At 45.3% G+C, this 25,031-nt stretch overlaps 2 protein-coding genes across 4 annotated transcripts; one reads left to right on the top strand and one right to left on the bottom strand.

The window, feature by feature from the left end:
• The first annotated feature begins 3,687 nt into the window (after positions 1–3,687).
• On the top strand, positions 3,688–20,842 carry LOC115378167 (neurotrypsin-like). Its single transcript, XM_030078348.1, has 14 exons — positions 3,688–3,694; positions 4,433–4,510; positions 10,791–11,033; positions 12,238–12,376; positions 12,481–12,659; positions 12,917–13,064; positions 15,570–15,748; positions 16,141–16,282; positions 16,397–16,617; positions 18,179–18,326; positions 18,405–18,683; positions 19,389–19,511; positions 19,643–19,911; positions 20,077–20,842. Exons 1-14 carry the CDS (start codon positions 3,688–3,690, stop codon positions 20,772–20,774), a joined length of 2,853 nt encoding a protein of 950 aa, XP_029934208.1. The 3' UTR covers positions 20,775–20,842.
• LOC115378150 (E3 ubiquitin-protein ligase TRIM68-like) lies at positions 5,795–12,168 on the bottom strand. Of its 3 annotated transcripts, none has more exons than XM_030078327.1 (2): positions 12,132–12,168; positions 5,795–9,060 (listed from the first exon to the last, which is right to left on the bottom strand). In XM_030078327.1, exon 2 carries the CDS (start codon positions 9,056–9,058, stop codon positions 7,388–7,390), a length of 1,671 nt encoding a protein of 556 aa, XP_029934187.1. In that variant the 5' UTR covers positions 9,059–9,060; positions 12,132–12,168; the 3' UTR covers positions 5,795–7,387. The 3 variants fall into 3 exon arrangements, with proteins under 3 accessions (XP_029934187.1, XP_029934184.1, XP_029934186.1); XM_030078324.1 differs by lacking the exon at positions 12,132–12,168 and adding an exon at positions 11,806–11,890; XM_030078326.1 differs by lacking the exon at positions 12,132–12,168 and adding an exon at positions 9,212–9,354.
• Positions 20,843–25,031: the final 4,189 nt, after the last annotated feature.

The raw sequence follows: 25,031 nt of genomic DNA, 5'->3' as shown, positions 1-25,031 counted from the left end.
TCTGGGTGTTTATATTCTCTACTGTATTGACTGGACTCATCTCTTCGCTGCCTGTGTACTTATTGTCTACGGTCTGTTGAAATAATTACAGTTATCAATCATAATAATTACTAGCCAGCCACCACCAGCTGATTACTATCAAACTTGCCAACTTTACATGCAAGTGTTAGTTCATATTCAAAAACATACAAGCCGAAACGTCAGTATTTGATACATGAGGAACGGTGTGTGTGCATTTTATTCTTTTTAGTCATGAGATGTTGCCTATGTCACCTTAAGACCTTCTTCTCCTTCTCCTCCTCCTCCTCCTCCTCCTTCTTCTTCTTCTTCTTCTTCTTCTGCTTCTCCTCCCCTCCTTCTCTTTCTTCTCCTTCTCCTCCTCCTCCTCCTCCTTCTCGTCTTCCTCCTCCTTCTTCTTCTTTTCCTCCTCCTCCTCTTTCTTCTCCTTCTGCTTCTTCTGCTTTTCCTCCTCCTTCTCTTTCTTTTCCTTCTTCTTCTTCAGGATTCAGTCCATACTTCACTAGTCAAAACCTCAAATGACACAACAAAAGAGAAGATGCACATGAAAGGAAATAGAACATGCCTAATGGAGACCCTTGTGGATGGGATGAGATGCAAAGTGCATGTGCATCTTCACACCGGTCTAGTTGCACGCACGTGCACGTGTGCAAGACTTCATTAAGGCAGTTTCCTCGCCTCTGCACAGGAAGCTCATTTGCTCCTCTCTTGTTTGTGTCGAGCTGCTTTGATCTCTGGAATTGTTTTGGACTAGATGTAGATTAAATAAATGAATAAACGAGAAAATTGATAAATAAGATTACATTAATTTCTGAATGTAGTGGCATTTACCCATCTGTGGAATAGGGATTTTATGTGCTATTTGTGGCAAGTCACCCACAACCAAGACCTCATTATTTACTTACCTTGACCTGAACTGATTAATCCCTACAGTGCACAGAAAAGTCAGCTTCAGTGATTCATCACTTAGATGAAAGATATAGGACTGTATGTTGCCTATAGGGAAGACAAGGAGGGGGGGGCAGAGAGAGAGAGAGAGAGAGAGAAAGAGAGAGAGATGCTTGTGGCATAAGGTGTGTTTTTTTTTTGCAGAGCTCAACACTATTTCATCCAGGATTTCTCTCTCTCTCTCTCTCTCTCTCTGAGTGTGTGTGTGTGTATGTGTGTGTGTTACATGAGGCGTTTATAGTGCCGCACCCTGTATTCTGTGCGTAAAATCCTGCCCTCTCCTTTCTTTGCACACCGGGCGGAGCGGAGCGCAGACGAGCAGCGGTTCAGCTCACGGACAGTCCGGGACGGGAGATGGGAGCGGAGCGGCCGCTTCTCGGGCTATGACACGAACACACCGGGGAGGATGGGTTTAACCAGCCGGGAAATGTTGTGCTTGATCGGAACCGCCTGCCTCTGGCTGCCTTTGCTGGCGGAGGTATGTAGCCTGTAGCCTCTCTGATGGTGGTATTGATGATGATGATGATGATGATGATGATGATGATAGGGACGGGGACGGTCTTGCAATATGGCCTGATGTACTTCCTATTTTACATGAAAGAAAATTGCCCCGTGACACTTACGTTTTTATTCATTACCTGTGCAGGACATTGCAAAACGGAAAAATGCCTTTGTCATTACTGATGAACCTAGAAACTACAGGATTTCAGTGAAAACGGGCAATAAGGAATGGTTCATTTTTATTTCTGTATTTATTTATTTATTTTATAAATAAATACCATTGATGGATCAGGTGATGCTCTTTGGGACGTGCCTCCGGTAACGCAGGACGAGGTGTTAACGGGCTGTTAGGATCCCAGTGTAGTCCATTTGATCTGTTTTCATGGCAATTAATGGTGGCGTCAGTCATGTTTATACTGGAGGCGCATTGTCCAATTAAGCGGACACACACACGCACACACACACACGCACACACACACACGCAGTCGTGGTCTCAGCCCCCACCACCCCTTCATGGCGGGATATCATTAGAGAAACCAGTCGTTTGCTCATCCGCCCCAGGTGGCGTGGGAATGAACGCTGGCATGGGCTGCTGCCCTTTGTCGCAGCAATTCAATCAACCCGGGCAGCGCTTTAATGGTGAAGTAGTAACCCGGGCATTGTGCTGTGGAGTGGGCCGGAGCAGCCCGATCAAAACACCTCCAGTAATGTACAGGCCACAGAGCTGCACGGCCTAATCAATGCACAGTGATCCATATCTGCAAATATCTCTCAGCCCGTGGTGATTCACTCAGTTTCTGCGGGAAGGAAAAAGCACAAGGTTATCTCTTGTTCATAGTATCTCATGTTGGCTCTGCATGGCCCCCTCTGTCAGATCTGCTTAAACGAGCCAAGAGGCAAAGCAGTCTTAATTTCTTTAAACCCATCAGGCCTGCCAGGATTAAACGATCTATCAATTAATTATCAGATTCTTTCATATTGCATTGGTTCTTGCAAAAAAAAAAAAAAAAAAAAGAGAGAGAGAGAACTCATCAGCAGCCATGTGAGGTCTTGTGTTGGGCTAACGTGCAGCATTTGAGGGGTTTAGTCAGAGCATGGATACAAGTCATTAGTGGAGCACAGTAATGTGGTGCAGGATTTAATTAGACCATACAACACTGCAAGGAGCTGTGCACAGCACAAACAGCACACTGCAGATGAGTTCCAGTTTTTTTTTAGTCTTTATTTAATCAGGTAAGTTCTGTTTGGGAGAAAATCTTAACGCAGGCAACAGGAAAGCAATTTAATGTGAAACATCAAAACATTTCCGTCTTAATTAAGTAATTTTGTCCCATATTCAGTGTTAAATTCTTGTCAAACAGCTAAAAAAATCTGCCGGTGGGTTGAGATAATCCCACTTTGTTATCTTTCTGGGAGACAACAAACTAGTATCAAGAAAATACACTTTATTCAAGTTGATCAGCACTGAAAACAAGTGGGATTATCTCATCCCACTGGATTTTTTTTTTATATTCATTGTTTGAAGAAAAGCAAGATTTTAACCTTAATCGGCTTGTTAAGGTGGATGTTTTTGCAGCAAGGACGTCCACAGGTAAACAGACAGGAAGCTATCCATTTAGAGGGAAATGGATCACTAGCTGGCATAGCCAGGCCCGCCCCAGTCTCAGGTAAAAGCTCCTGGCCTGCTGTCTGCCTTCACTTGCAAAACCCGTTCCTGCTGTGCAACCTGCAGACTCAGCGTGCCGTGTAAGTTCCACATTCAACATTAGTTTTCAGGCTCAGAGCAGAAGTCTCAGTGCTCTCTGCAAAAACTAAGAATAACAGTAGCTGTAGGTATTAGCTGCAGCGCCTGTCCACGAAAGACAGACAGAAAGAAAGAAAGAAAGAAAGAAAGAAAGAAAGATGAGCTGTGGAGGTGTTACAGTTTGTTGCTCACACATTACCATTTCCTGTGAACCCACACACCCCGGTGTTGTGAGCACGGTTTAAAACGGCTCCTCTCCATCGGATCAAAGTCCAGAAGGAATTTTATCCTGCTCCCATTTCTCTCTCTCTCTCTTTCTCCACATCCACCTGTCCATCTCTGTGCTGTGTGAGTGTGTGTGTGTGTGTGTGTGTGCGTTTGCATGGAAATGTGCTGGACGCAGCTGTGAGAGCGTCACATCTGATTAGTGTCATAACCAAGCCGTGTGATTGATATGAACGGAGATATCAACACCCATGTTCGGTACCACAGGTCCCCTGTTCCTGCTCTAATGTCATTAGGCTGGGTAATGCCCTGTGGGAGCTGTTTATATGTTGATTTTAGCATCTGTGTGTGTGTGGGTGTGTGTGTGTGTGTGTGTGTGTGTGGGTTTGTGGGGAGTGTGTCTGCAGATGTTGTACAGAGACAGAAAGAAACCAGGGAGCAGAAACCAACTGTGTGTTTGAAGGTGAAGTGTACTGTATCTCACTGCCCTTACAAGAGTTCTTCTACAGCAGCAAGAGCAGCAGCAGTGTGTGTGTGTGTGTGTGTGTGTTGTGCTTGAGTGTGTGCTTGTGCGTGTGTGTGTGTGTGTGCCCTCTTCTCCTGTCAGGTGCCCCACTGTGCAAAGGCGTGACCTGATTTCTGAAATTGTAAGACACTCGGTTCTGTCAGATATCATCTGAAGCTGTCTGGCGCTGTGTGTGTGTGTCTGTGTGTGTATGCGAGTGTGTGTGTGTTTATACTGTATATGCGCTCTCATGCATGGCTGGCTAATGGCCGCCTGCCTGTTTCCTCTCACTGATGTCCCCTGTTGTCTGCTGATCAATCTATTCAGACACATATGGGAGTGGTATTGAAGAGAAACAGCTCTTTTTACATCCTCAGGTTTGGAGCGCTGGCGGGGAGTCCCTCATGTGCACAGATAATGATATGAATATGAATTTTTTAGTGAAGAGGTGTCCCCTTTTAACGGATGAAACGCTGACATCTTGTGTCTAGTCTCTGACTCGTGTCCTTCTCCTCTCGTCTTGCAGGTGGTGGCTGACGACAGTTACTTAAACGAGGTGCAGGGCTCAGGTAGGTGGGAGATGATTGTCCCTCCCTCTCCTCCCTTCACACACACACACACACACACACACACACTGCTCTCCCTACCTCGCCTTCACTCCTGCTCTTCCCTTCCTACACCGTCTCATCCCCTTCCATTTCATCCATTTTTTTCTCCATTTTAACCTACATTCCCATGTCCCTCTTTTCTTCCTGACTCAGACACTCATCAAATCCCTCCACTGCCAGCTCCTCTCCTCTTATGCCTTTTATCCTCCACACACACACACACCCTCCTCTCCAGCTCCCACGCTCATCCTCATCCTCACCTCCTTCCTTTCCTGCGGCCAGCGCTCCTCTCTCCTCTTTTCCTCTCCTTTCTCTGGGAGGCCATGATGATGGGGGGGGTGGGGCTCGGCTTTCATGGATGGAGAGGAGGAGCCAGTTCATCATTCTGAGTCCCGTTTCCAGTTGCTGAAATAGCTGATAAGCGCATGCTGGTTGGCACTTAAGAAAAAAAAAAAAAGAAAGAAAAAAAAACCCACCTCTCCTTTATCAGCTGTACCAGCCAAATCAATTTACCTGAGCATGTGAAGCCCACCTTCAGGCGCCGTTTAAAACGATGAGAATGAGTTTTTCATAACAGGAGATCTCCAGACGCCCCTCTGCTGCATCGTTCCCCTCATGTTCTCCTTTGTTGCACGTGATATTATCAAAATGACCTGAAGTGGTGAACAACGAAGAGGCATTATTCCCCCTACTCCATTGAATCTGTGTTTTATTGTAGTGTGTGTGTGTGTGTGTGAATGTGTGTGTTGTGCGAGAGAGGCTGCTGCCACACACCCACCCCCCATACGGCATGCCTCTGAGTGTGAACCGTGTCAAATACTCATTGTGGCTGGGAAATGGATTATGGGAGCAGGGAGACTGAGTGTTCCCATGGCGATGGGCAGAGTGCGGTTGTCGTGGCGATGAGGAGGGTGTTAGCAGCGAGGGTTGCGTGCGTATGAGTGCTGCGGGTGTTGATGAATTAAAGAGCTTAATCTCTGTTACGTTAATGCTGGTTTTAGTTTCCTATCTGTCTCAGTGGAAGGATACGGGGAGGGGTGTGATGGGGGATAGGCAGTTTTTTGTTGTTTTTTTTTAAAGCAGGATGCAAATCAGACATGTGGAGGTATATTAAAGAAAAAAATATTCAGTTTGTGATGTGCTGTGTGATGCTCCATGCTTGGCTGCAGACTTTTCACAAAGAAAACAGGGGATAAGACAAGAGATACTCAAAGAAAGTGACATCTGACTCTTACGTAACGCCTCTTTATTAAATTTTCATCAGCATGTCTGTAAAACTTTCATTGCCAGTTACAGCACATATGCAGGGTATATTCTTGAGTTTTTGAAGTACTGCAGGGACTTCAGGGTGTTCAGAGTAGGAGAAATTTAAAAACCCCTCCTACCCCACTTAGACAAGAGAACCAGCATCATCTGAACAAGTACAGCATCGTCAACCTGAGACACGTGTCATCTCATCGTGAAAACAAAATCATTGTAAGAAAATACAGAGAAAAGGCATTGCAGAATCAAAATCACATCAAGAAATGATGTTACAACAGCATACTAAATGCATGCTCAAGATCAGTTTCATCAAACAAAAATAGGCTCACATTCAACATTTTTGTTGTGTTATCGTAGTTTTTTTTTTTAATGAATATTTAAACAAAACACAGTCTTTCTCTCTCGTATTTCCATTTAAGTTCACTGATACTGGTTTTGATGCCTACCGTGTCAAAGGCTCAAAGAAAGTCCAAAGAATGAACTCAGATATGAAATGATAAATATCATCCGTCATTCTTCATAATCATGTTTTACTCCTCTCATCTACCGACACTAATTATCCCTTCATCAAACAATCTTTATCATATATTCCCTACAAGCAAAACAAACAAAAAAGCAAAATCAAGAATAGATGAGAATCATTGCATAAAACAAATGACACTGTTTTTTCCAAAACATTAAATCAACACTTCTGCATATATATGCCTATTTATTGATTTTCCTGTTCATTCTTCATTCGTCCATCATCACCTGTCAACTGAGCCCTTCCCCTCCCTTTTGTATGATTTATATTTATGTCTCAGTTGCTCTGTTGGTTTATTTCAGTCATTTTCACCTGCTCTGTAGTGTGAGTTCCTCAAAAATCATGAGGCTGCTTTAGCAAGAAAGATATATTTTTGCATACAGTAGTCCAGCATTCCTATATAGGCAGAATATTTGAGTTCATTTAAGCTTCTATACCCCATTTGACCCATGTTTAGATCTCGTTCTGGTTAAGTGGCACAATAGAGAAATCTTGAAACTGACCTATCTACAATGAACAGATGGTTCAGCGGCCCACGTGCTTCACAGTGAGAAGAATCACTTGAAGAGCTCATTTGCAAAAACATAAACGGCATTCCTGAAGCAAAAAAAAAAAAAAAAAAAAATCAGCTGGTATGACCTGTGCATCAGCCGGTTACTTTGTTTTACTGATATTTCATAGGAAGTTAGGAGACGGTTCACAGGTTCACAGGAGATAAGCGCGTTCTCACACTATACTGGACTCATTGCAATGTCTTTTAATAAATCACCAATGTTTCGTCAGGCAGGCTGGCTTCTTCAGGGTGTGTGTAGGAGCCAGCTTCCCTGGTGAAACATTGGTGATTTATTAAAAGATACTGCAATGAGCATAGAGCAGCGTGCAATCACTTTTGCCTCCTGTGTTTCACTGATATTACCTGGGAAAAAAAAAAACACATGAAATATAGAATCAGTGCAAATTAAATGTTTTACCTTACAAACTCTTACAGCTTACACCTATTATAGATTGATTGATTGATTTATTTAGGCCTCAAAACCTCACTGGGCTTCCATTTATTCACTATGATTGACTTGAACGATGACCAGCGGTGCATTGTTGGAGCCATATTCATTATCACAGGGATTAAAGTAGGGGTAGAGCGTCTCGGTGAAGATGCAGTCGGTGAAAGAGTGAATACACTTTGAGGCCTCGACATCATAGAAGAAGATGCCGCCCCCCTCGTAATCCACAAACACGCCCACCCTCTCCATTTTCCCCCAGTACACCGGGACGTCAGGGGAACTGGAGGCCACACATTTATCAACCACAAACTCGATGGCCCAGAGTCCATGGCGAGGTTCTCTCACAGCCTCCGTCCTGTTCAGAGACTCCGTGGCGACTCCTAGGCTGAACTCGATCTTCCATCCCACGTACACCTCGTAGTAGGCTTTCCCAGCTGAGAAGCCACTCTCTCCCAAAACGGCATAATAATTCATAAATGTCTTTGCGGTAGGGATCCTTTGCACCTCTTCGCTGTAGCTAACCCGTTTCCTGTCTTCAGTCACAAAGAGCATGGGGTGCGCTGTGTCAGGATCCAGGACGACGTCCACTTCGTACTGCTGCACCTCCCACAGTGTTCCACTCAACATCTGCGTGTCATCACAGAATCTCTGGATTTCCGTCTTCATTCTTTTCAGCATTACTTTCAGCTGAGACATTGTCCGACTCAGAGAGTTCCCTAAGTGCTCCATTCCCAGGCTGTTAAAACTGACTGCATCCCAGTCCATGGTGTGTGGTAAAAGCGATTTGGATGGGAAGGCCTCGAGGAAGCGGAGACGGTCTTCGATGTGCATTAGATCCCTGAGGTTTGCGACGGTCATCTGCAGATCACCGATCTCCTGCTCCATATCTTTAATGAAGTCATCGGCTTGTCCTTCTGCCGCTTTTTGCCTCTCCTCAATCACCCTAACAAGCTCGACTTGGCTCTCTTCAATATCGGACACCAGAGCAGTGAATTCTTGAATGCTTTTTGCTATTTTGTCTTTGGTGTCTTTCTGGCTGAGCTTCATCGACTCTTTGATCTCATGGACCTTCTGCAGCCTGTCCTGGATCATCTGTTGCACTTTAATCTCCGTCGTCCTCAGCAGAGCTCTCTTCTCTCTATATTCCTGCTGTACAGGAAAGGTGTCGTGGCCCACATGGTCCTTCCTGGCACAAATGTCACACGCCACGACTTTGTCAGTCCTACAAAACCACACCAGAAGCTTGTTGTGCTTCTTGCATACGTGGTCCTGCAGGTCCTGTGCAGGGTTGACAAGCGTGTGTCTCTTCAGTCCGGCCACTCTCTGATGAGGCTCTAGATGAGTCTCACAGTACGAGGTCTGACACTCGACGCAGGACTTGACGGCTTCGAGCTTGGCATCAGTGCAGATGTCACACGACACACGTCCAGACTCAGGCTGCTGTTGGTCTGGGCTGCAGCTGCCGTTGTCCGCCAGCTGGAGTGAAATCTTGAACTGCTCCGCAAGTCCGGAGATCCACGTGTTGACCTTGAGATCTGGTCTGCTTTGAAAAGTCGTCTTGCAGAGTGGGCACTTGTAGACAGCTTCACTATCCCAGTAGATTGTGATACAGGCCTGGCAGAAGTTGTGCCCACATGGAGTGGACACTGGCAGGTTGAACACGTCCAGACACACCGAGCACAGAAACTGCTCTTCAGACAGGAAACTGCTGCAGGAAGCCATTTCTGAAACACACAAATATAGTACACACTATATGGTCAAGGGTACAGTTCACATTAACACCGTGCAAATGGATAAATAACTGCTCAACATTTTGCAGTACATGCTTTTGAATAACAGGAAGCTTGTATGTAAGTGCTCCAAATGACATTTTACCTCTCACAAGTCTGCCTGTCCCAAGAAAGTTGGGCTTGGTAATGACTTCTTACTTGGTGTAAAAGTTTAGTAGAGAGAGAGAGAGAGAGAGATCAACACCAAGCTTGTTTCACAAGAACTCCAACTTTAGTTTCACTTGCGTTTCCTTCCTGTATTTGGTGTGTCATCCTTATCCTTAAAGAGACAGTAGCACTTTTCTCACAGCCGTCAGGATCTATGTCGTGATAAGGTCTCTCTTGCACACGTGAGACATTTGCATTTAGCCTACAAAGTCTGAGTGAGTTTACTACTATTTGTTTCTCAAGGATACATTTGTGCTGTAATCAAATACATTTTTGCACAATTGATTTCCTATTTTCTCTCACTGCCATGCTTTTCCTCTTCTGCTGTTTCTCTTATCTTCTAGATTGGAACCTGAGTGTGTTTGTGTTTGTTTGTTTGTTTGTGTGTGTGTGTGTGTGTGCATGCTTGTTAGCGTGCAAGGTGGGCTAGGGGGTTGCAATGCATAGATAATGTTCCAGGACAGCCATGATGTGTGTGTCTGTGAGATAAGACTGTTGCTGGTTACTGAAGCACCGCTGCCATTAATCATAGTTTAATAGCCAAATGGCCTCAGAGCACTCCTTAAAGCATACGGTATCTGTGTGTGTGTGTGTGTGTGTGTGTGTGTCTTTATGCAGTATGCGTGTTTGTGGCTGTAGGTGCAAATGAATGCGCACAACTGTGTGTTCTAGGACAAATGCCATTCTTTTATTAACCTGTGATGTATTTTTTCATTGGACCAAATCGCGAGCTCTATTTTGGGCCTAATTTTGCAACATTAACATGCCAGCATTTTCCTTTCATTTCTCCAAGCTTCGCTCACTGATTCTGCCCTCACAGAGGAGATTATGGGATGTGGCCACAGTCATGTTAAATAAGGCCGATTTAAAGTCAAAGGCAGAACGGGAAAGATTTGTTAGACGGGACGAGTGCACAGCAACAGGCTACAGTAAAAGCACAGAGAGACATTGGAAAGATAGGCTATGAAAAGAGGTGTGTTCCTATGCCATTGGACACACATGACCAGGTGATGTGAACAGCTGATCTGGCTCAGCTGACAGCCCCAGACAAAGACCGCAATGGAAGATATGAATGAGCGTGCGTGAGAGAGAGGGGAGAAAGGCAGGATTACAAGTGAGAAATATGTCTAAAGAAGCCTACGCATGAGCAGAAGATAGTCTTGGTGACAGAAGTTTGACTAAAGCTCCATTAGACAGGGGCCATACTGTGCCATAATGTGAGAATCAGCCATGTAAGCCTTTTTGTTCAGATAAAACAGGGACATGGGGATAACGCGTTTTGAATCAGAGCATTTCCACTCCTTTCTCCTCTCACTTTCCATCTCCTCCTCCCAAACTTCCGCTCCCCGTTTTGTCCCCTCGTCCCCAAATCCTCCCTCCTTATCCATCTGCCCCTCCCTCTCCCAAAACATCCCATTCTCCCATCTTCCTCAAAATCCCCTCATCCACTTACTCCACTTACCAGCTCCCCGCTCTCTCCCTCCCTCCCTCTCTCTCTCTCCCTCGGTCCTGTGCAGCGCCTCTCTCCTGCTCTGAGGGATTCACAGAACTGGGTTACTACAATGGCACCGTGTCCCAGACGGACTCTGGCGCCCCCTGTCTGAAGTGGACCGAGTTTCCAGACTACGTCCTGCAGTACCCAGGCAGAGGGCTGGGCGACCACAGCTACTGCAGGAACCCGGACCGGGAGTCCAACCCCTGGTGCTTCTTCAGGCAGAACTCGGGGGCCATTGGATGGGCCTACTGTGACTGCCACCAAGGTACAGCCATGTGCCACCATGTGTTTGGGCAAATAGACCCTGTCTGTTTGAACATGCAAATATGCCTGTGGCTATTGTGTTCACAGTGAAATAGGCATGGGTGTGACTTCCACTACTTTACCCATCTCCTCTCTTTTTTTTTGAAAAGTTCTCCTGTCAATATTGAACTCAAATTCCACATATCTATTCAGTTCTTGGGCTAGCACACTTTAATTAGTCACCTATTCTGCAAGGCCCTGACTGACTTAATCAGATGTGCAAGGATAAAAATTGAAAATGTGTAATGTCTGGAGGTCCCGGAGCGCAGGATTGGAAACTTTTCCCACCTTTAAAATTGTGGGAAGCAGCCACAATAACAGCAGACATGTGCTTTTAGTAAAAGTGCAGTATGCAAAATTGAGGGTTCATAGAGTCAGCTGACAAAAAACATGAATTAATCTAATTAGTTCATGATTACACACACTTCTGCTCTTGAATGCAACTGTTTTTAACTGTTCTGTGTTGGTGTTCATTTGTTTGTTTCCTTGTCATTTTTTGTGTGTGTGTGTGCATTGGTTCTGTTTTTTATTGTACTCTCGACATGCCCTCAGTGAATTTTAATAAGCGTTGCGTCAGGCCAGTGATGACACCATACAGACTTATGCCTCATTGTTATGCTAAGTTCCCTGAATTTATCTGTCATGTCAATTCACCCTCGTAGGTTTTTCATAGAGCACCTTTAAGCTAAAATTTAAATGAAATGTAACCAAGTCAAATACTGATGTCTACTCACATCAACACATGTAGGTATGTGTGTATTTCAGGTAGTTCAGGGGTGTCCGGTCATGTGCTGTGGAGGGCCAAGAGGCTGCAGGTTTTCATTCCAACTAAGACCTCCACCTGATCACCTCACCTTGTATCAGAAAGGAGGAGCTAATCAGTGTAATCACCTGGTGGAGGTCTTGGTTGGAGTGAAAAACTGCAGCCTCTTGGCCCTCCATGGCACATGATTGGACACCCCTGAGGTAGTTGGTCTATCTGAATCATGCAATGTCGTGTCAAAGTGCAGGAAATAGTTTTTTTTGGGACTCCCTACTTGAAATTGGGCCCCTTACTCACTTTTCAGACCATAGTTGCGCCCCTAGAGGCAGGTGTGCCACACTGTGGGCAAAGCTGTGTCAGTGACTGTGTCAGCAAAAGGCCCTCCTGTCTCTCTGGCTGCCAGGTGCTGCTCGGCTGGTTGATGGGTCGTCCTCTGGCAGCGGGCGTGTGGAGGTCTACCTGAATGGCCAGTGGGGGGCGGTATGTGACTCTCACTGGACAGACAGAGATGCCAGTGTGATCTGCCGGCAGCTGGGCCTGGGGTAGGAGCAAAAAAAAAAAAAAAAAAAAAAAAAACAAGCTGTAATTTTCATGTATTAACAACCCGTATCAGTGTACCACATGTATGTGTCTGTCCCCTCCCCAGTGAGATCGGCACAGCATTGCAGCATTCGCAGTTTGGATCGGGCCCCGGCCTCTTCCACTATGAGCGTTTGGGTTGCCGTGGCGACGAGAACACCCTGAGCAAATGCCGGAGCAGGACGTTCGTCACCGGCGACTGTAACCATGGAAACGAGGCGGGAGTGGTGTGTGCACCTCCGGAAGGTCAGTGTGACTTTGTGACTCCCGCGGTGCCATGGCAACTGAACCTGACAGACCCTTAGAGCACGTCTCTGCTCACACACCTGGGAGAGAGAGAGAGAGAGAGAGAGAGAGAGAGAGAAAGAGAAGGGAGTGTCAAGTGTGAAACAAAACCTGATGCAAGTGTTAAGAAAACGTTGTAATCTAAAGGAAGACAGACGGGGATGCAGACATTCTTATTGGTATGATGACGGTGATGTGGAAAATGTTTCTTCTCACAGGCAGCGGCCCTCCTCTGCGATTGGTTGGAGGTGAGGAAGACTTCGAGGGCCGGGTGGAGGTTTTCCACGCAGGCAGGTGGGGCTCCGTCTGCGATGACCAATGGGACGACAGAGACGCTGAGGTGGTCTGCAGACAGCTGGGCTTCGGGTATGTCGGGGGTTAACGGTGGCAATTTCTCGCACCTCCGCTGAGTCAACATATGTGTCGAGCCGCCTGGCCAATTAAAGAGAGAGGATGCTGCTATTTTGGGTCATTTTGAACAATATACAGTACAGGCCAAAAGTTTGGACACACCTTCTCATTCAATGCGTTTTCTTTATTTTCATGACTATTTACATTGTAGATTCTCACTGAAGGCATCAAAACTATGAATGAACACATGTGGAGTTATGTACTTAACAAAAAAAGGTGAAATAACTGAAAACATGTTTTATATTCTAGTTTCTTCAAAATAGCCACCCTTTGCTCTGATTACTGCTTTGCACACTCTTGGCATTCTCTCCATGAGCTTCAAGAGGTAGTCACCTGAAATGGTTTTCACTTCACAGGTGTGCCTTATCAGGGTTAATTAGTGGAATTTCTTGCTTTATCAATGGGGTTGGCACCATCAGTTGTGTTGTGCAGAAGTCAGGTTACTACACAGCCGACAGCCCTATTGGACAACTGTTAAAATTCATATTATGGCAAGAACCAATCAGCTAACTAAAGAAAAACGAGTGGCCATCATTACTTTAAGAAATGAAGGTCAGTCAGTCCGGAAAATTGCAAAAACTTTAAATGTGTCCCCAAGTGGAGTCGCAAAAACCATCAAGCGCTACACTGAAACTACATAACTCCACATGTGTTCATTCATAGTTTTGATTCCTTCAGTTAGAATCTACAATGTAAATAGTCATGAAAATAAAGAAAACGCATTGAATGAGAAGGTGTGTCCAAACTTTTGGCCTGTACTGTATATATATATATACATATATATATATACAGCAGCATTTCAGTGCTGTTGCTGTGAGTCAGTGTCTCCCCTAACCAATTTACAGGAGCTGCCAATCTGCCTGAACAAATTTATCTAACAAACACATTTACATTAGGTATTTATCTGTTGTCCAGAATAAGCAGGTAGAGTCGAATGTGTTAATTATTGAGTGTTAATTGTGTCCCAAAGCCCTTTCCACTTCACAGAACCTAAGTGCAATGAAATTTCTGAGGGGAAACACTGCTGCTGTGAAGGTGTAGCACATTTGCGTCTATGTGCGACGATCACTTTACGGAGAACGTGTCGTCCCTGCAGAGAAGGCGTAACATCCCTGCCAGACAACTGTTTGCGTCAAATAATAATGAAGTTGTAGCATACACTCACACACACACACACACACACACACACACACAATCACACACAAACTGAGAGAGAGAGCAAAATCCATCTGTGTTCAATGTTAGGTTGCATTGCATCTCGTCAAACACCAAGGGATGCCTTGCCATCTGTGTTTGTGCAGGGAATCTCTTGTAAATAATAGATATCTTTACACTGATGATACACAGGTTCTCATAGAGCTGCACAAAGACGTTTTTCAAGAGTTAAAGATGAAAAAATGAAGTGAAAATGATTTCCACGTCCATACAAAGGAGCAAAATTATGATTTGTATGTTCTTTTATGTTTTTGTAGACAGTGTCTTATAGGGATTGAGTATATTTTTAGTGGATGAGCATCGCGCACCAGTAGCTGTAAAATAAAATGGCAACCAACAGAATTTCTGATGTATGAAACCTGCAACTTCACAACTTTCTGCGTGACACTGGAAGCAGCACAGAGGACAGAATGCTCCTCCTATTCCTCCTCCACTCGGTTCCCTGATGGTTTGGTCCAGTAACGGGGGGGATGGAGGTGTTGCAGGAGGCCGGTGGTCCCTGCAATGTAATGCAGGCTAGCAAGCAGTTCTTCTGAGTCACTCTCCATGTTTTGCTGGAATCCACCCACTCTTGAACGATCCCTCCCTTTGATATGGAGAAACAGAAGCATACTGCTGCTCCAGGGTACACTGCATTTGGATTGGCCGCTCAGTCACAGAGAATCAGACTCTAGTTACTGTAAAACAGCAATAATTAGAGTCAGGAAAATAAAGACTGTATAGAATAAACTTACAAGAAACATGGAATAACATAATTTACCAAAGACATAAACAATAAGAATCATAAAGACTCAATCATCAAATTAAAAGCCTATTCCATTTTTTTTTTGTCAGCTGACCCTCTGTAGTTTAGATCATTGCAGCTTTAACACTTGCTCTATAGCATGGATAATAAATACATAATGTGCCAGTAAGTGTCAGTAACTAATAGCAGTGTCATGCAATTTCATGGGTTGGTAGAAAATACCAGTGTAGATTCTTGTGTGTGCATTGTATTGTATTGGGAGTGGTTGCTCAATCGGCATACAGTGTGTGTGTGTGTATGTCAGTGTGTATGAGTGTTATCATGTTCAGCTGAAGCAGAAGCCTTCAAATGAATGGAAAGATGACTAGAACACAACCTGTGTGGATATTTTGCTGGTTGTGACAGGAAAAAAATACATTTCATTCTACATTTTACAGTTACATTTAATAGTATGTTTATACCACCTCTTGTTTGCGTGTGTGTGTGTGTGTGTGTTCCAGGGGTGTGGCGAAGGCCTGGTCGTGGGCCCACTTCGGTCAGGGCTCAGGGCCGATCCTGCTGGACGCTGTGAAGTGCACAGGAAACGAGCTGTTCCTGGATCAGTGTCCTCACGGTGACTGGGAGCAGCACAACTGTGACCACATGGAGGACGCTGGGGTCTCCTGCAGCCCTTACACAGGTACATGTACACACACACACACACACACACACACACACACACACACACACTGGAATAGACACACTCACTCATCCACATTTAATTGTTCTCTTTACAACAGGAACCATCAGGGTTTATAAGGAGTGTGATCTTGAGAAACACAAAAAATAGCTTTGGTGTTATACTTTATACTCTGTATATCCACCTAGGCTAATGACTCCCATAGACTTCAAGTCTTTATGCTAAGCTAACATGAAATGCTACCTATGGGCACCACACGACTGAACGTACAGAGGTAAAAAAAAAAAAAGGGTATCGTTCCTTTAAAATATAGTCTTGCTTCAGTGTGGATGACAAAACACCTCAAACACATAGTGGATGTTGGTGTGTGTGTGTGTGTGTGTGTGTGCCAGATGGTGTGGTGCGTCTGGTTGGAGGAGACCGTCCCTGGGAGGGCCGTGTCGAGGTGTTTCATAACGGTGACTGGGGGACGGTGTGTGATGACCACTGGACGCAGCAACACGCACAGGTGGTCTGCAGACAGCTCGGGTACAGGTGAGGAAACCTGCTGCAAAGAAAATCGATTTTCCTACGTATGGACTGTCAAAATAGGGGCCGGTTGACCCGATGTGGATCCCGCCTCACTGTGACCTCCCTCTCCACCCGCAGGGGTCACGCCGAGGTCGTGGCAGATGGGACATTTGGTGAGGGCGTCGGTTTAATCCTATTGGATGATGTCCACTGCGACGGATCGGAGACCTCCCTGCTGGACTGCAGGCACGGGATCTGGGGACGGACCGACTGCTCCCACGGCGAGGACGTCGGGGTGCGCTGCAGGGGAAGACCCAGCCAGGAGACCAATGAGGTGCCGGTTATTGCTCCGGCCACAGGTGAGAAATGAGAGGAGTGTGACCTGAGCCTGTGTGCAGACGTCACCCAGATGAGATTTGTAATATAACCTGACTGTTTAGGTTATTTTCCTCTGCTGTTTAAATTGTTCATATTTCTATTTTTTTTTATATTCCTTGTTTATAGTGTTTATATTGCTTACTGCTATTTATCATCTGTGTATACTGTATATTTCTTCTAAATTTGCACATTGACCTACATCTATGCACATTTTATACACCCATGCACACGTTTTTTTTTTGCACATTGTTTTTTGCACACTGTTGTTCCTAGATCTCTAATGTGCTGTACTTAGATCTTATTCTTTATTTTTTATTTATTTAATCTGTTATCTGTGGATACTGCTGAAAAACTGCGAATTTCCTTCGGGATGAATAAAGTATCTATCTATCTATCTATCTATCTATCTATCTATCTGGAGATGCTCTCTGAGCCTAGATAACAACATCGCTTTATCCTTATTTCCTTGACAACAAAGCACTAGTTTGATGACAGTGGGACAACAATTAATCGTGGACCAAAAGGGCAAGCTGTCCCTGCAGAGTGCTGGAGTCACGACAGCAGGACAGATGTTTACCAGTAGCAATGGCATGAATACACAGATATTCAGACTCCAGTTAAAGCTACAAGTAATTAAAATAGTGAAAACGAGGACTTTAGAGTCAGCTGACAAAAAAAACATGGAATAATATAATATATCAGTGAGTCTGGCCATCAGTGAAAACCATATAGACTCAGTCGTCAAATTAAGAGCTTAGGGACTATACAAAGATTTTAGAGCGCTCTGAAATGAAAAGCTGTGACCCTCTCTGATGTTTCCTTGAACTTTCCCAAGTGATCGGAAAAAAAGGAGGGGAGTCGTTGAAGGAATTTGGTTAAAGCTGCTGAATCATGAAAATCCAAAGGAAAAAAAAAAATCGAACAAACCTGTTTTAAATTTGATCGATTCAATATGACCCTCTGCTGGACTCAGATTCAAACTGTGTACCCTTCTCAAGCTAAAATTAGAAAAGCATGACCATCCCCTGTTTTCCTCCAGTGTAACCCTCACATACATTTCAAAAGGTCCCTTATTTCCATGTTTTTTTTTTTTTTTTTTTTGTCATTTGAGTTTAAAAGGTCCTCATTTAAATCAAATATCTGCAGTTTGGTTGTTGCGGCTTTAAAGCTATTTCCGTATCTTGAGGAACAACCAGCGCTTCATGTCCTTTTTTACGCTCTTACCATTACCCCTCTGTGAAAACACCGGTCTACATGCCTGTGTATGTCTGCCTGGAGCGTCTAAATGCCATGTGTCGACAGCAGAGAGAATAAAGCAGTGTTTACTGTCTCCGAGCCCCCCAGAGGTCCTGCGGCTCCTGTACACACACAGTCTATTAGAATGAGAATGGAGGCTGGAGAGAGGGGCCCTGGGCCGCAGATGACATTTACCACTGTCACTGGACATTTAACTCGATCTGCGTGAACACACACTGGAGCACGCAAATGTACAGATGTGAATATGAATGAGAGTGTGTGTGTGTGTGTGTGTGTGTGTTTCAGGTCCCCTGGTGCGTCTTGCGGGTGGCAGCAGTCGGAAGGAGGGCCGAGTCGAGGTGTATCTCAACGGTGAATGGGGCAGCATTTGCGACTCCGGCTGGAACGACCTCAACGCGGCCGTGGTGTGCAGGCAGCTCGGACACAGGCTAGTGTTTGAGTGCACCTCAGAAAGAGAAATTGACTTATATAGAAATGTCAGGAGATTCATATTTTTCTCTTTTTCTTCCAGCGGTGGAGCGGTAGCCGCTGGAGGGTTCAGCCAGGGGAAAGGACCCATCCACCTGGACCAGGTGAGGTGCACGGGGAAGGAGGAGTTCCTGGGAGAGTGTCCCTCTCTGGGTCAGAGCATCCAGGGCTGCAGGCGCAGGGAGGATGCAGGGGTGAGGTGTGATGTGGCCCCGCAGGCTTCAGAGGAGCACACCAAGCCTCCAGAGCTCACCTGCGGCCTGAGGAAGATCGCCGAGGAAGGGAGCAACGGGAAAAACCAAGGAGAGGAAAACACGCTCAGGTAAGACTTGGAACAGTTGCCATGTGGCGACACTGCAGACTGACAACTGATAACACAGTAGTGACTCAGCCTGTACCCAGTTCATCACATCTATTACACTTGGCTCACAGAAAGTGGTGTCTTTTATGTTTTGGGCAGCACCAAAAGCAGTTTAGTGGGAGGAAATCAAGTTTTTTTTTTTTTTTTTTTTTTTTAAATATGAGACTGTGAGCCTCCCCTTGGATGAAACTCAGAAGCAGGAGCTTAATCCTTGGATATCTGTGGAGTCAAATTCCCATAGCCTAATATTCCTGTTCGCCATAATTTTGAACTGCATGCACATTCATAAAAAGGTCCAACATCTATTAGCTTGTCTGACTGGGTAAGTTGGAGAAACAGCAAAAATTTCCCAGAATGACTAACTATCTAAGGCATTCTACAGCACGGCCTCCTTTAGACAAGCAATAGAACATTAGTCAGGTAAAACTTCTCATCAACATTTTTTTTTCATCTTATGAGCCTGAATTGCAAAGCACACCAATAAACAGCAGAATGGGGTAGTAACCTTGACTGAACAGACAAAGGAAAGAGCGCCACCTTCAGAAACATCCGAGAAATCTGGGAAGTGCAACTCAACATCACCGCAGCAAATATGTCATCAGAATCACATCTTATATGGATCTTATTATGGATTAGCGCTTTAACCGTACCCCCCCCCTCTCCTAGGACCACGTGGCCATGGGAGGTGTCCGTGTGGCTTCAGTCTCAAGGTGAAGATGGCAGTCCTCTCTGCAGCGGCACTCTGATCAGCCCCTGCTGGGCCCTCACATCTGCCAGCTGCTTCACCAGGTGCCTCTCCTCTCCTCTCCTCTCCTCTCCTCTCCTCTCCTCTCTTCTCCTCCTCTCCTCTCCTCCTCTCCTCTCCTCTCCTCTCCTCTCCTCCTCCACCCTGTAGCTGACTCTTTCCTCCCTCCCCTCAGGTTTGGCAGTGATCCGTCCAGGTACGTGGTGCGTATCGGGGCCTCGGAGCGATCTGCCGCCCCAGAGCAGGTGGTGCTTCACAGGAAGTTCAAGGGCCAGAGTGGAGGTCACGACCTGGCTCTGCTGAGGCTGCCCAGCTCCAAGGGCCACTGTGTAACCTTTGACCCCAACACGAACGCAGCATGCCTCCCTACCTCAGACCTGCCATCGGGGGGGAAGACGCCATCTTCTTGTGTTGTCACCGTTACATCAGGCTGGACAGGGCCAGGTATGTTGTATCCTCCGTCTCCTTTTAATTAAAGGAAGGCGTCCGGTTTGGGATTTTGCCTACTCTCACTCAGTGTACCAAAAGCTGACCACTAATATATTTCCATATTCCCCAAACTTGATTTAGATGGTTTAATGCTGATCTCTAACTCTTTCCTCCTCCTAGATTCAGTACTTGCATCCTGGGTCCCTCTGATGTCGTCATGGCAATGCAAGAAGCGCTATGGCGACAGCTACTCCAGCCATGGCACGCTCTGCGCTGGTAGCCCTCCTGACACCAGCCGTCTCCACGGTGACGGTTGTCAGGGCAACTCTGGAGGCGGGCTGGTGTGCCAGGGGGAGGCGGGCCACTGGATGCTCACCGGGGTTGTTGCCGGGGGTTACGGGTGCGCCGACCCCTCCTCTCCGGCGCTGTACACCCGAGTCAGCCGGTTCAGGAGCTGGATCGAGGAGGTCACGAACACACCCGCCGAAAAGCAGAACACACACGCACACAAGGGGCACACACACACGGAAGACCCGAGCACACACTTTGAAGACGATCACGCCAACACACAGGTGACACACGGTCACACACAGGAGGACCGCTCACACACCCACGACGAGCTGGCATACACTAACGACCTGACACATACCGACGATGACGTAACACACACCCACGAGGAACACACACACGTCGAGGGCAAGGATAAATACTTTCACATGCACGGCAAGCTCAAACACACACACGACCAGCACAGCGACACGGAAACAAACGAAATCGGGGAGTTTAGACAGAAACACACGCACACTCGCGGCCCTCACACACACACCAAGAACACACATCCTCACAACGCCGACACAAACACACACATCCCGGTCTGACTGAGGCCGTGCCATTGGCTTACCATCTGTGCCATGTGACTGCCTGAGGAGGAAGGAGGGGGGAAAAAAGTGTGTTTTAATGAAACCGAGACAGCAAAGAAAATATAAGAGCTGCTCCTAACTCACAGCTGTCTCTGTGCCATGTGTCACCTGAGCTCTGAACGCGGCGTAGTGTGTCCAAGTGTTTTGCGATCGCTTCTCTGATGACTACAGCAGTGTGGGCAGAAAATTCATGAGCTGCCAGTGTGTGTGTGTGACAGAGTGTGTGTGGCTAATTCGTGGTGCTTACATGTAAGTGGGCGGGGGAAGGGGTCAGCATCCAAAAGAGGCTCAGCAGCATCCCGAGCGGGCGAGTGGCGCCTGGTGGATGCGTCGGCATGTACAGAAAAAAAAAAGGAAAAAAAAGGAAAAAAAAAAAAAACAATATTCCGGGGAAAATCACCTATGGCAAATTTCTTCGATGGTCACAACAATGATCTATGCTAAAACTCAGATTATGTGTGTGTCTTCTGTGTGAATTTTATAGGGTCTGGGCTAAGAAATCTGTTAATATTAATCAACAACACAGCCACCACAGCATCTTTAACCCTATAAAGCCTGAACTATGAAAGAATTGGCAGAAAATTCATTTTTTTTGAAATTGAACCCTTTATTTTGTCCTATAACAAAATATATATATAAAAAAAGAAATTCAAAAAATATGTTATTACACGACCTTTCTGGTGTATGATATGTGATATGTACTTGAAGTGCCAATGGTATGGTCCAGGGTGAACAGGGGAAGTGTCCAAAGGTATACAACAGTATTTTGGTCAAGTATTGATTAAACTGAAACGGAATGTGTTATTTGATAACATGTGATACAAATGGCTTTATAGGGTTAATCGCTGCCAAACTGTATATCATTACTGTATAGGTGTTGTCGCACCTGAAAACCCTGCATCAGGTGAGGCCTGTGTTAAGTTGAAGCTTTGATACTGAGACAGATGTGGGTGATGTTGCTTGCTGTAGGAAAACACTAGTTAACATAGAGATTATCAAACAGGGGCTGTCGTCTTTACCAGTGCCAGTGCCGTTCATTTAGACTCATGACTCCTCTTCTCATGGCGATGCTACTTACTGTTACACATTAAACTGGACAGGACAACTCTCTCGTCTCAAAGCCATTGGAAGCCGACCGTGGAGTCATCTTTCTCTTTTTGTACTGATTCCACCGGGCGGCTCTAGATAGGTAGGTAGACAGCTAGATAGCTTACCCCTCCTGGTTTCTAGTTTAGATAGTTTGTGTGTTGCATTCATTCTTGACTGAAATAGATAGCCAAACTGTTCAAGTTTATTGTTGAATGTCTGTTCCGTTGTACCCTCTGTTCCCTGGACAGGTGTGTGATCTAACCAGTAGATGGCGCCAATGTTCTATTTTCGCAGAGCCACCGTGTGGATAACAGTGGCTCCGGTGTTTTTTTTATACTGTGGTTAACTGGATGGACTTGTGCTCGGTGTGCTGTGTACCATTGTATTGTGAAGCATCTTGTAACCTGCAACTACTCTCTCTCTCTCTCTCTCTCTCTCTCTCTCTCTCTCTCTCTCTCTCTCTCTCTCGCTCTCAAACAAGGACCTGTCCAATGCCTGTTTTTTTTTTATAATCCTGTACATAAACTCAGCCTGTCACCACTCCTTCCTCAGACTTGGTGTTTACAATGCAAAACCTGAAGGTGACTGTAAATATGTGGTGGGGCGGCGAGGGAGCATTGTAAAAGTGTCCAAGATCACAAGCTGTGACGTAGGCCTACTTTACCTGTGTTGTACCCATCAATTGTACCTCAGTGTAACGTGCTGAATCATGGTTGAGTATTAAAACGTATAACTGATGAGAACTTTCTGGTGTTGGTGTGGTTTGTCTTTTGATGTTGACCGTTAAAATAACGCTACCAGGCTTTGGGAATTAAGCAGCAACATAGTTTTGAACTCAAGCTCGGCTGAATTCCCACTTGGTCCTGCTTTGTGTCTTGGCATGAAGATGCTAAATAAAAGTGTTTATGTTCATTTATATATAAATGCTCAAGATGCTTTTACTGTCAGGGGGATGAAGAATTTAATCTCGGTGGCAGCAAAGCACATGGCACACATGCATTGTGCATCATGTGCTTTGGTTTCTCAGAAAATAAATAATTAATGGATTAAATAAGCAAGAATAGGAGCAATAATATGTTATTTTAAATACCCAGATTTTGTGGGTTATCTTAAAATAAGTAAAAGAATGTATACAAAACCTTTTATTGCTTAAAAGAAAATGAAAAAAAAAAAAAAAATCTGCTTAGCTTCCGCTTCCAGTCGCTGGGGGTTTTGTTAATCTTCTCTTTTGTCTGGATGGATTTCCTTTTCAAAAAGGACAACCTCTCTGGTGCCCTTTTCGCAGGATTGGCAGCTTCTGTTCATCTTTACATGAATTACGTCTTCCAATAAAAAACGTATATATTATAAGTTAGTAGATATGAGACAGTGGAAAGATTTTCAAGGTAGGTGGTTTTAAGGTAGCTTTAGGAGGCTGAGATAGAGTATAAATCTGCCAGGTTTTTCTCCTGAGGTGGGGTGTGGCTGAATATTGAGACATCTACTTCACGAAAAAAAAAGGCTTATTGATGATTTCTGTGGGATGATCTTCATCTCACGGGAGGGCCCAGTGTAAATTTAGATTGTGAGCAAGGCATTTTGAGGGATAAATCATATATGGATCAAACTTGATCCACAGCATAGCAGCGTAAGGTTTGGCAAGACTCACACAGTGAAGAAGAATGAGATGATAATTAAGGCAAAAGAAAAGCATCACTGTTACACTCCCACAAGTTCCAGAGGGAGTGTACGGGCTGTGTGCACACTAAAGGTGAGTACACTAAAGGCACCTGTGTTAACTGGGTAAATATGTACATCATCAGCGTAACGATGATAGACATGCTTTAACATGTCTCAGCATTTAGGGATAATGATAAAGTAAAGCTCTGATATTTTGCAAAGTTGTTCTACCTTTATTGCAATCAGTAATATAGGGAAGAGAAGACATATTTTCACATAATCGCTTCAGTAACAAAAAATAAAAGTTGAAATATATTCCAGGAAGTAAATGTATGGTTTGTCTGATGTTCTGGGAATGGATTCCTCCAGCAGTGTAAGTAAGTAAGTAAAGTTTATTTAGTGCAGCACCTTTCACAGAGCAAATGTTAGAAAGTGCTTAGGAGTAGGAGTTAAAAGTAAAATGGGGAAAACAAAATAAAATACACAAAGTTACAAACTCTACACATCATGACACAAGGCAAAAGCTTCAGCAGACTGCAGCTCGTATCTCTGAGGGAAGACAAAACTCCACGGTGATGGAGCCACAGCTTCAAACACATGATGCTCTTTGGTTTTAGTCGTGAGCGAGGGACAACCTGTAAGCCCTGGTCAAGACCTCAGTGACCTGCTGGTGACATAAAGATGGAGCAGGTCACAGATGTACAAAGGTGTGTTGTGTGAAGAGCAGTTTCAGTGCTCAGTGTCTCTGTCTGGATCTGGGTCGTCCTCACCGGGCCTCGTGGCTGCTGCATGTGGCCGCAGCTTCTGCAAGGCCTGGGATTACAGCATCCATGGCGATCGACCCGCTCTACAAGCACATTCAGCAGGTCACCGCAGTTAAAAACCTACACGACGGTCAGAGAAGTCTCCGAACATCTTGAAGAGGCGAGAGACACCACGGAGAGGTGGCCTGTGATTCCTGCAGCAGCTGGTGGAAGCTGAGGGCACCTGAAGAGACGAACGCTGCTCGACCCCGAGGTCAAACTGAAAAACAGGACCAGGAGTGTGTTTGCTACTTCAGCATCAGGCCAGACATATGACTCACAACATCGAGGAAGAGGAAGGATCAACTTGGAAAGACAGAGCTGAGAGCCCAACAGATGATGGAGGACAGGCTGCAGAGGCTTCAAGAGATCAGCTGTGTGTTGGAGCTCAGGAGGAGGGATGCAGAGAAACACAGAGGACATCGCTCTGGTGGCTTTGACTGAGACGACCAAATCTGAGATCTTTTGTGTGATTAAGAAGAAATGGGATGTGATTGAGGTTCAGATCAGACAAATGGCAGAAGAGACCTCTCAGTGAAAGAAGAATCACCAGATTATTTGGTGGATCTGTTGTTGCAAAGGAAGAACTCTCCTCAGGGAGACTTCTAGACACACGTGGAGAGGAAAATAAATGAGCGACAGGAGGAAACGGTACCCCATATCA

The sequence above is a fragment of the Myripristis murdjan genome, chromosome 19 (genome assembly GCF_902150065.1).
Source record: "Myripristis murdjan chromosome 19, fMyrMur1.1, whole genome shotgun sequence".
NCBI classification, from domain to species: Eukaryota; Metazoa; Chordata; class Actinopteri; order Holocentriformes; family Holocentridae; genus Myripristis; species Myripristis murdjan.
Note: the sequence above shows the minus strand (reverse complement) of the source record. Positions and strands in the feature narration are given on the sequence as shown.

Bases quoted from the DNA above. Each gene is read 5' to 3' on its own strand.
- LOC115378167 (XM_030078348.1), top strand. The intron at 12,377-12,480 runs GTAGGAGCAAAA...TCCCCTCCCCAG, and splicing joins TGCCGGCAGCTGGGCCTGGG to TGAGATCGGCACAGCATTGC. The intron at 16,618-18,178 runs GTGAGAAATGAG...TGTGTGTTTCAG, and splicing joins GGTTATTGCTCCGGCCACAG to GTCCCCTGGTGCGTCTTGCG.
- LOC115378150 (XM_030078327.1), bottom strand. From the start codon at position 9,058: ATGGCTTCCTGCAGCAGTTTCCTGTCTGAAGAGCAGTTTCTGTGCTCG.